The 12,062-nt window shown below is 39.2% G+C and overlaps 1 protein-coding gene across 1 annotated transcript in view; it reads right to left on the reverse strand.

The window, feature by feature from the left end:
• Positions 1-12,062, reverse strand: part of fbn1 (fibrillin 1) — a 92,956-nt gene that overhangs the window by 69,934 nt on the left and 10,960 nt on the right. Inside the window, exons 3-6 of the mRNA XM_061963904.1 lie at positions 9,591-9,673; positions 8,575-8,673; positions 5,044-5,139; positions 3,417-3,512 (exon numbers count right to left, since the gene is read on the reverse strand). Coding sequence (XP_061819888.1) covers positions 3,417-3,512; positions 5,044-5,139; positions 8,575-8,673; positions 9,591-9,673 — 374 coding nt within the window. The remainder of the gene's footprint in view (positions 1-3,416; positions 3,513-5,043; positions 5,140-8,574; positions 8,674-9,590; positions 9,674-12,062) is intronic.

The raw sequence follows: 12,062 nt of genomic DNA on the forward strand, positions 1-12,062 counted from the left end.
GGATCGGCTCGATGCACGTAGAGGTGGGACAATAAAGTTTATATTTCATGCTGTAATTGGGAGGCCAAAAGATGGCACTGAGCTTTCTGATAGGCGTTTGGAAAGATGTAACTGGTTGCGGGATTGGCCACAGAAAGATGGACTCATCCCGGTGATAGGCTTAGCAAAGATGGACACATGGAGACGATTGGCTGCCACGAAGCTGTCCCATTTTGTGGGCGGTTGTATTATCCATTTCTACCATTTCTGGATAATCTGCTGACATCACTAGTGGTATGTCACAAATGGGGCAAATTCCAAACGGCTCTTTTATAGGAAGTATGAAGGAAGGCAAGAGTGCTTTATAAATATCTACGCCATGCCTCCACGGTTTGATTTCACATTTTCAGGGCTAACTGGCAAGAAAAGTTAATTTTGTATAATAGGGCCTTACATTTCTGGGGGTGGGGCTCAATTGGGGCTAAACAGATTGCTGACGGGGCTATAGCCCTCCATAGCCCCAGTGTAGCACTGCCCCTGGCTTCACAGGGCTTCAAGAAGAGCCGCTGTTGCTTTCCCCTTCTGCCGTGGGCTGTGCAAGTGCTTGATTTGATATGCAGCAAAGCCTGCTTTTTGAATGTTAATATCGCTGATAATCACCCTCAAGTCATCATTAAATGGCCCTGATATGTCAAAAGGCCTTAATAAATCATGTTTTTTCCGAATACTTTTATAACTGATAACGGTAGTTCAGCCGGGATATGCTCATTTCAAAAGTAGATTTACAGCCCCAAAATCTTTTTATTGTTTTCATTTCGATGCCCCGCCCTCCACCGTTTGACCAAGTAGAAAGTCTGTGAGTGTGTCACATCCAGGTTGCCAGTTACGCACCGCCACCTTCGTCTGGCTACTGCCACTGGTAAAGTTACTAAACGTCAGACCTTAGTAAATCTAAAAGGCCTTGTTACGATTTTCAACTTATTCATGACAAAGCCAGGAACAAAACAAGGATTTGTATCAGGGATGCCTTTGAAAGATGGAGATGATTGAAGGCCGAGAAGATTTTTTCATCTGATGCCAAACTTGCTCATTTCCTCCTTGGTTGGTGAGTAAGGCATTTACGTTTTTTTATTACTTGTAATAAATGGAAATGGACATTTTGTTTGCAAACTATATTGTCCAATACAGTCGATGATCTTGTCTAACATAGCTAGTATGTCCGTGCAACGAATGCTTTGATGGTGCACCAAATGCTTAGTAATGACACATCGACATATAGGCTAACGGGGGAAATATATGCCTGTCATTGAACTGACAGGGCAAAATATATTTTCGACAAACAAAACCGATGTGGATATGGGTAGTGACAGTGCCTATTTAATTCTCAATATGCTGATACACTGAGGAAATGGGTTCCAACATTAGCACTGCTGTCATCATGGCAATGTGAAACGTATGGAGACAGCCAAATCACATGATAAAATAATTTCTCTCAACTGGGATTTATATAGCGCTTTTCTAAGTACCCAAAGTCGCTTTACATGTAGAACCCATCAATCATTCACACGAATTTCTCATTCGTGTTTGCATATTGTGGACCACATGTACCAAGTTATATGGCAATCTGAAACATTTAAAACCTGTAGGCATACCTTGGTAAAATGTCTCCTCTTTAGTTATGAGCGTACATTCGGCTGCTAAGCATACTCTACTTACTTTCACCAGTATAACCCTTGCTAGCATTGGTTGTAGTTCGTTTTAGTCTTTGTTTTATGATAGTTCTGACAATAACCATATAATAGCCATTTGTTGTGATATTGTACGCAGGCATGACGTACTTCTTCCTGAAAATAGCCTAATTTCTGTGTAAAATGTGTTGGTTAGAGATTTTTTATTGACAAAACGCTTTTCTATTCAGCTATTATGGTCCCAGCACCTCAACCCCTAGTAAGAGGCAGTGGAAGTTTGAAGTTCCTTGTAGTAGCCCAGTCTATCGAGCTGGATTCGGCTGCGGATCTGGCAGCCTCAGTCAGGGAGAGGGGGAGGGGACTACAGAATTTTGACCTTGGTTGCAGTACCATTTTTGGCCAGATTCCTACATATGGCTCCTTTAAATATCAATTAATTGTGCAGCCTTACATTTGACAAAAACTATTATTTTTATTTAATACTGCTTATCTGTATTATATTTGTAATATGCTTGCCCACTTTGAAAAAAGGAGGGCGGCCATAACTCAGAAGGTAGTTTTATATATCTTCATCTCCCAGCACACATTCATGTGTGCCAAATAAATAAAGGCCCTAGAAAAAGAGCCTACTGCTTTTATTATTTCATACTTGAAGAAACAATACCTCAACGCAATTTGGGGTCACACACTGTTTGGCGCTGCAGGGGATGTCTTTGAAGTACGCTCAAATGAAATTATTTTCTTATTTCATAATTGCACTTTTAAGACTTGAGACAGTCTTGTTTACAGTTCAAGTTTAATCTGTCCAATTTACAAGTTTGCACTTAAAATCTGTTGTTTATGGTGAAAAAAAAACAAAAAAAAACATTATTATCTTGTGACGATAGACAATTTCATTATTGAAGCCATATTGAATGGAATCTTTTATTAATTTAGAACCTTTTGAATCAGATATGAGGCAAACACAAGCTGTTTCCTCTTTATGAAATCTACAATTTATAGTCTGATAACTTTCTTACTTCCTGTGAGAATAAGTTTCTTACAGCATTGTTTTGTAATGTGACCTGTTATGCACATGCAAGATAAACAATAACATCAATTTGTTGTGTGCGTGTAGACCTCCACATTTAAGAAATAATAACATTGTCAGAGTCACACCACCTTAGAGGCCAAGTTTCCACACAGGAAAGGAATAGAAAGCAAAGTCACGTGTGTCACAGTGTGCTTTAGCAGATTAGGGACAAGAAGACAGCAGCCTATTAGGTTTAAAGAAAACAGAGAACAAACCTATGGCCAGACACATCTAACAGGATCCTAAAGAGTGTACTAATTAGGAGCTCTGCTGACAATCCAAATATTAGCTTTACAAAGACACCACTCTGACCTCCACGGGTCATCACCGCAACAGACCTCCAGCACGTCAACTCTCACACGTTCGACTCTTGAGATGTTGGACAGACTTGTGTACTTTGGAGCGGTCACGACCACATGAGGTTAGGAGGGCTTCAGTTAACGGAGAGCACACTTTTACAAAGACATTGCATATTGCACAGCCCCGTTGCAGAAAATGTATGTTTAACGCTGGGTGCAAAATGTCATAGTATGGTTGCACAATAAACCGCATTGGGCGGCACAAATGTAGTTTCAGTTGCAGAAGACCACAGATAATAAAACATACCGTAGCTTTGGAACCAGCAAAGGCAGTGGATGACCATGAAAGAAAATGTGAAGCAATTTGTTGGTCATTACCTCGCTCACACTGAGCCCCGGTGAAGCCGTAGGTGCACACACATCTGTTGGGAGCCACGCACCTTCCTCCGTTAAGGCAGCCATTTTCACATACCGCTGGACACAAATACACATCACACATTAAGTTTTATCAGTAAAATGAATGCTCTTATCCATTCCTGTTAGGGATGTTAGCTTAAGGGACACTTTGGTTTAAATTCTCAACACTGATCCATCACATGATAACTCAAACTTCATTTTCAAGTGTTTCTTATGGCTTTGAATGCAGATTTAAATGTCATTGTTACAGGCTTCGCTACACATCTTCAAATAAAGCCTGGAGATCTGCCAATGTTGTGATACACTCATCACACATGGGAACTATATTTTTTTATAGAGTGCATATAAAAAGTAGATCTACCATATAGCAGTGTGTCTTAACCATTGGGCTGGGGCCGCGAGCGTCCCTTAAAGAGCCGCCAAAAAATATATGGTTCTCAACCACATCGGTACTCAGTTGTAATAAACTTTTCACCACTTAAGGCAGTTATTACAATATCAAACAAACAGAAGAAGTCAGGAGCTAAAGTCAAAGAGAAGTTGTTTACGTGCAAAAATTATAACTAAAGTGGCGAAGTTCTATTTTCATTCGCATTAAAATTATATTGACAGTTTATTTGAGAAACATATATTCTCATTGTATTTATTTTAGCACTGTGTAATTTTATGTTCATATTTTTCATCAGTTTTATAAGTTCGTTCTTTTGCAGTATTTTTGACTATTATTTATTTTTGTAATCAGCCTGACCTAAGACTTGATAATAATCTTTGAGATTAACACATGGTTGCATATCATCTGACAAAGTTGTCAATTATAAACAGGCTAGATATAATTATTAATCCAATCAAAATCACGAGTGAGGTTACTAATTCAGTGTTAATATTTGAGTGAGCTCCAGGCTCTTCAGCAGTGGAAAAGTTTGGCCCCGAGGTCAGAAAAGTTAACCCCTGCCATATAGCGCTTCTTGGAGCTACACAGTCTGTCAGACAGACACAGGTGTGGTGGACAAACACAGCTACAGATACAAAAAACAGCGTGTTTAAGTAGGGCTTACTAAAAAGTACATTCAAACGGTCATAGTTCTGGTATCAAGGCTAGATTTTGGTTAACACTTGTCCAATGCACAATTGTGGGACCTCTGAGAAAACTGTTGAAAAGTAGAATAATATGTGACCTTTAATACTAAATATAACTGTGTTTAACATCCCAATTAATGCATTAAGGCATAATATATTCACCAGGTTTACTCTTGAATCTCATCAACCATAACAAGATCAACGACTTTACAAAGTCACTAGAAAATGCATGTTCTTATACTACTACACTTGATCGTCCTATGCACTCAAATACTAAAATATAAGTGAGTTGCAAAATTCAAGGTCGGTCGCATTGTGAGACTATGACCAAAAAAAATTCAAATGTTAGTGCTGGTATAGGAAGCGGACAAAAGATTATAAATCTGACGTTAGAAAGTGACATAACCTTTGCTCTATGATACATTTTAAACTTGTTTTCCTGGTTTTGAAGAAATTCTGGGAAAAGTCAAGCTTTACACAAAAACATAATAAAAGCTGCAGTAACACTTACGTTGACCACAGTGGTTTCCCACATAGCCTTTCTGACAAAGGCAGTTTTCCTCAGCACACGTTCCCCCGTTCATGCATCGGATGTTGCAGTGCTGAACTGTTGGCAGAACAACACAATACACACATGAAAACACACAAATGTAATGTAAGTAAAATATAGACCGGACCACAGTTTTGTTGAAACTCTCATATATTTTCCTTGAAATTTATGGTGTATAAACAGAGGGGCACAATGGATTAAAAGGATGGGAGCAGCAAGAAAGAAACATGTTGACCGTGGATCTCCTCCAACACACACGCCTTCACATGCATCAGACTTACTGTACACACAATACAGCTGACCAGATGGCTGTGATTGCAACAGTATATGGATAGATCACGACAACCAGTCCAGGGCATAGACCACAACCCAGATTTAGAAAATGAATAAACGTGACTTAGTGCTCTATGCCTCAGAGAAACCCGCGTTTGTGCATTTTCTTTATTATTTATACAGTTCCGGGTCACACCCTGGGTTGGTCACCAGAAATTGTGAACAACTGCATTGCAACAAAGAAGTAAGTCATTTAACATTTAACAGTATCTGTGTTTAATTGTCTTAGGATTTTAGCTGACTGTTTGATTATTAATTAGTAAATATCTAAACAGCACTAAAATGAGTTTGCTTAGGGTGCACTCCCACTTGTGGTCTGGGACAAAAATATACAGTGGAACCTCGATTTATAAACCACTCATTTACAAACTACAGACGAAATAAAAATATGCTTTGGTGTACGAGCCTTGTCTCAGTGTTCGAATGTTTCATTCACCCATTGTGAACAGCGCAGCACAGCCATTTTGTACTCGGAAGCACATCCATCGTGGGCGGTATGATTGATCTTTGGTGCTCATTCAGTCAGCACAGCGGTGCGTTAGCTGCATGCTTTTTAAGTGTTTTTTCTACAAAACCTGTTTCCATATGAGTTGGGGAATTGTGTTAGATGTAAATATAAACGGAATACAATGATTTGCAAATCTTTTTCAACCCATATTCAATTGAATGCACTACAAAGACAATAAATTTGATGTTCAAACTTTATTTTTTTTTTGCAAATAATAATGAACTTAGAATTTCATGGCTGCAACACGTGCCAAAGTAGTTGGGAAAGGGCATGTTCACCACTGTGTTACATGGCCTTTCCTTTTAACAACACTCAGTAAACGTTTGGAACTGGGGAGACACATTTTTTAAGCTTCTCAGGTGGAATTCTTTACCATTCTTGCTTGATGTACAGCTTAAGTTGTTCAACAGTCCGGGGGTCTCCGTTGTGGTATTTTAGGCTTCATAATGCGCCACACATTTTCAATGGGAGACAGGTCTGGACTACAGGCAGGCCAGTCTAGTACCCGCACTCTTTTACTATGAAGCCATGTTGATGTAACACGTGGCTTGGCATTGTCTTGCTGAAATAAGCAGGGACGTCCATGGTAACGTTGCTTGGATGGCAACATATGTTGCTCCAAAACCTGTATGTACCTTTCAGTATTAATGGCGCCTTCACAGATGTGTAAGTTACCCATGTCTTGGGCACTAATACACCCCCATACCATCACAGATGCTGGATTTTCAACTTTGCACCTATAACAATCCTCTTTGGTCCGGAGGACACGACCTCCACAGTTTCCAAAAACAATTTGAAATGTGGACTCGTCAGACCACAGAACACTTTTCCACTTTGTATCAGTCCATCTTAGATGAGCTCAGGCCCAGCGAAGCCGACCGCGTTTCTGGGTGTTGTTGATAAACGTTTTTTGCCTTGCATAGGAGAGTTTTAACTTGCACTTACAGATGTAGCGACCAACTGTAGTTACTGACAGTGGTTTTCTGAAGTGTTCCTGAGCCCATGTGGTGATATCCTTTACACACTGATGTCACTTATTGATGCAGTACAGCCTGAGGGATCGAAAGTTACGGGCTTAGCTGCTTATGTGCAGTGATTTCTCCAGATTCTCTGAACCCTTTGATGATATTACGGACCGTAGATGGTGAAATCCCTAAATTCCTTGCAATAGCTGGTTGAAAAAAGTTTTTCTTAAACTGTTCAACAATTTGCTCACACATTTGTTGACAGAGTGGTGACCCTCGCCCCATCCTTGTTTGTGAATGACTGAGCATTTCATGGAATCTACTTTTATACCCAATCATGGCACCCACCTGTTCCCAATTTGCCTGTTCACCCGTGGGATGTTCCAAATAAGTGTTTGATGAGCATTCCTCAACTTTATCAGTATTTATTGCCACCTTTCCCAACTTCTTTGTCACGTGTTGCTGGCATCAAATTCTAAAGTTAATGATTATTTGCAAAAAAAAAAATGTTTATCAGTTTGAACATCAAATATGTTGTCTTTGTTGCATATTCAACTGAATATGGGTTGAAAGTGATTTGCAAATCATTGTATTCCGTTTATATTTACATCCAACACAATTTCCCAACTCATATGGAAATGGGGTTTGTAGTTTTGCTAGCTCTACATGACTCCAAAGAAAGCAATGGACAAGAAATGTGTGGTTTGAAACATACAGGAAGTATTCACAGCGTTGTTAATAATGCCTCCTCCCCCCTTTCTTCTGCTGCCCACCAAGAAGATGATCCGACAAGTTAAAGTGGATGTTATGTAAAATTTTTAATTATTGTAGCCACCTGGCTGCTAAAGTTAAGGAGTTTTGAGATTTCAAACTGTGAGTGCACCACAGGCCTAGTGACAGTGTGTGCCCAGGTCGGCAGGGCGGCTGCAAATGAGGAAAGTTACGCTAGTTGTTGTTTAGATTTTTTTATTAAATAGAAAATTGATCCATCACCCCCTTGTTATGTTTGTTTGAAATACAGTACTCTATATTGCTTTAAATGTGTTCAAGGTGTACAAACTTTTTTTTATATATGGACTTTTGTGGAGGCTGGAACCCATTATTCATGTCTACATTGTTTCTTATAGAGGAATTTGCTTTGCTTTGCTTTTTTGTATGTAGTAACCCCTGTTCAAGAATAAATCGAGGTTCCAATGTACTTGGTAGTCACTTGCGTGCATTTCTGTTAGCAGTCTTTTGTCATTTTTACAGCCGACCTCTCAGTAAAGCATATGCATAAAGTTGCAGCTCCATTGGATGCCGTATGTGACGTCTACACAGTCCGACGCAAACTCACACCTCCAAAGCAACATGATGTCTAACGGGTCACATTTAGCTAGTGGGACTTTTGTTTCCATGGTGGAATTTTTACAAGCTGACAACATGACATCATGTGGTCAATCGGACCGAGAGCCATCTCTCAGGTGGTCTCAGTCCACCTGTTTGATCTTGTCTTGACTTCAGTGGTCTGCTTTCACTCTTCACTAAACGAACCGTACAAAAAGAGCAAACAATCTAGAGTTTCTTTAACCGGACCAAAACTGAGAAGTGTGAACACACTCTTAAGCACCTTAAGGAAAGACATTAAGATGGTTATAGTGATGTTTACAGTGTCAAGATAGGAAAATGGAGGAGCTGTTAACCCACCAGACTTGGATCCGCAGGACGTGGCGATTTGGCCACTGGGACAGGTGCACATGTTGGGTCTGGAGCAGAAACCATCTCCACAAGAACTGCGACAGATTGCTGCAAAGAGTACACGACACCCCTTAGCAATGTTCCATTTCATGGAGTCTTCATTGCGTGTGAGAGTCAATTTAAACAATGCGTCTGCTGCTGGTTTTGAATTTCAGTTGCACATAGTGTAGCTTTAACTATGATCTCAACCTCATTATGAACTTTCCACTGTAATAATTCTAAATATCAACGCGGCTACAGTAGAAATAGGGCCAAATCTTCTTTTAACCCTAACCATAGGCAAGTTATAGCAGACCGCATGGGACCAAGACAGGTTTTTTTGGACTTGCTGCGCCATAAAAGTACACTGCTGAGTGTTTTTAGTTGCTCCTGGCTATTTTTCGCTCTGTCGGCTTTCTTTCCCACAGCCTGTTGTTGGCTTTGCTGCACGGCCTCCGCTCTGGTCAGGTAGAGTCCAGCCGCTGACCCCTAGTCCCTGGACCCCACTGCTAAACAATGTCATGAGAGCCGCGACAGGCATCCTGGCAGCCGGCCGGGCCCGCCAGACTGCAATCATATGAGGCTACAGCCTCTCAGACCTTCCTGTCGACTGAGGGAGGGGAATAGAAGAGGTGGCTGAGAAAGAGAACAGAAACTAGAAAAGGAAACTATCCAAAAGACCGCTGGTGTAAATGATTCAGAATTTAAACTGTCCACTTGCTCGAGGTCATGTTGTCTGATTGCACATGATTGAGGGGATTTGTCTCTAATTTATAAACATCCTTATCCACTCTGCATTGCAATATCAGTCCTTTAATTAAGCAAATAAGTGCAGAGCTGAAACACACCATCCCTGTTGGTGTCAGGACAGTACAACAGACACTGCTTGCTTACAGTGTCAGAAGTCAAAATAAACAGTGAGACGACTCTGTCGGCCAACTGTATTATGATGTATGTGTAGTTGATTTAATATGGAGCATACTTACGGACAATGCACTGATTTCCTCCTGTCAGAGTCTTCCAGCCTGGGCAGCAATAAGCGTTGTTCCTTGAGCCGCACACATTGGGTCTGTGTAGACATGACATAGGAGTTTATCATTCATGGCCCTCTGTCTACCCAGGAACAATGTTTGGGAAAATGCATTAAAGGAAAGTCAAAAATGAAAATGATTAGGGTCAAATAGGAGTGCACTACATGGCTGCAATCCACAGAGGTGCAGTCAGTTCAGCTAGGTTATGATCTAAAGAAGAACGTATGACCGATGTCAGCAATGGGAAGTTGAGCTATTTCCATTAAGACCTTCACTATGGCACAACTCCTTCTAGCATCATTGTTCTGCTCAGTTTAAAACACTAAACTATTTATAATTAACCATCTGGAATGGACCTATACTGTCTTTAAACTGAAGCGGAGTTGTAATTGTTTTTTGGCGACACCTGATGGCCAAAATGATTTGAATAAGTTAATTGTTGTGAACACTTTTGTTACTGAATACTTTCTAATACGCTTCTGCCTTGGAGAATTTATATCTGTTAGTAAGATGCAACTATTATTATTCGATACTTTTTTCAATTGACAAATGTGGTGTTTTAGAAAAATTATTTAATTAGAATAGAATAGAAAGTACTTTATTGATCCCTGGGTTAAAGACACTTATTACATATGTCCAGTTTGTGTGCTATTGTGTACTGAGCTGTTGTGTAGCTGCTATCTCTTACCCTGCAGGCACAAGACATTGATACAACGTTGATTATACATTCATGTCCTTTAAAACTGACTTTGAAACAACAAAGCAAAATAGTTGTATTTTTAAATTGAGACAACGTTGATGTCTAACGTTGGATCCATGTTGTTGGTTGGGAAATGACCAAATTTCAATGGTCAAATCAACATCATAAACTGACAGTGAATAAACGTTGTCAAAAAGCATGTCGTTTCAACGTTTTATTTGTGTTGTAAAATATTAGTTGTAAAAAGACCAGAATTCAATAGGGTAAACATTGATTAAACATCACCAGAAAGCATGTTTTTCCCACGTTAGGTTTGAGTTGCTATACATCAGGCCCTAATTTTAAAAAGTTCGTAACGTTGTTTTAATGTCTTGTGCCTGCCGGGTAGTAGCTTATTGTCTGTTACCATGAAAGATCAAATATGTGTAATTATTGGAGGACATTTAGTTGTTAACTGGCTGTCTAGCTTTGCACAAGTAAACACGCTGCAGGACTGCTTGTATCGGAGATTTTAGATGCAAGCTGATATCATTCGATATTTTTTTATTAAATGTTTTTGCTGGTATAGGATCGATATTAATATCAGGTCGGGACACTCCTATTAGAAACATTATATTTAATTGTTAATTTTCCTCAGTTGATCAAGTTGCAAGATATATACTATACTCTGCCAAAGTATAAAGATAAAGGTATACCTTTTGAGATGTCACATGCGTTCCTCCATTGCCACTTCTACATAATCCACATTGCTAAAGTATTGAGACTGGATTGTACCAAAGTTGGCTGCCACAGCATCGTTACGTACTGTACATATATGCTGTTTTATTATGTGGTACATTTTACCCTTTGTTACGTGTCTATACATTTTTACGAACTTGGTGTAAAAGAGATTGGTTTTCTACAATACAACAACCTATTTTTGGAGGTCAATTTTGGCGGTTTATTTTCTGTCCGTTATTTAGTACAGTGACACTTGTAGTTTTCATATGATTTGACTTTAGAAAAAAAGTTTGCCCCATTTTTTGTGTGCTGGCTTGGTTATTATATGGTCAAACATTGTGCATAACAAACTTTTAAGTATCGTATGTTTGCCTCATATCATTCAAAAGTATCAAGTGTCCAAACAAAGAATTCTACGCATTGGTCTCTGTGAAGAATAGATAGTGGTTCTTTTTAGAGTTGGGGCACTACAGGCAGATGTAATCATCTTTAGTATGTGTGTGTTCAGTTCAGTTCAGTTCAGTGTCAGTTTATTTAGAACATGCATACGATACAATGTAATGCATCCCATATTTCCAGTTGTTTCATTACAGCACATCCGAAAAGGAATAGGAAAAAGCTGAGCTTATTTAATCCTACCCCTTTTCATACCTTAGCAATTTTATCCCATTTCCTTATTCTCCGTAACAGAACAGTGAATAAATAAATAATAAATAAATAATACATCATAGTAAATAAACAAATATTAAATACATAAATAATATGTATCTCCCCAAAAAAAAGGGTTCAAGATTAATCCTAATTCTTGTTCTGTGTACTTTGTGAACATTTGTTGTTTGAACAGTCTCTTCAACTGAATCATATTGGTGCTTTGTTCGATTTCTTTGCTTTCTCCATTCCATAATTTATTTCCACATACTGATATGCTAAAGGTTTCAAGTGTTGTACGTGCATACAAATGTTTTGAATTAGATTTTCCTCTCAGGTTATATTTCTCCTCTTTTGTT

The sequence above is a fragment of the Nerophis lumbriciformis genome, linkage group LG06, assembly GCF_033978685.3.
Source record: "Nerophis lumbriciformis linkage group LG06, RoL_Nlum_v2.1, whole genome shotgun sequence".
Taxonomy (NCBI): domain Eukaryota; kingdom Metazoa; phylum Chordata; class Actinopteri; order Syngnathiformes; family Syngnathidae; genus Nerophis; species Nerophis lumbriciformis.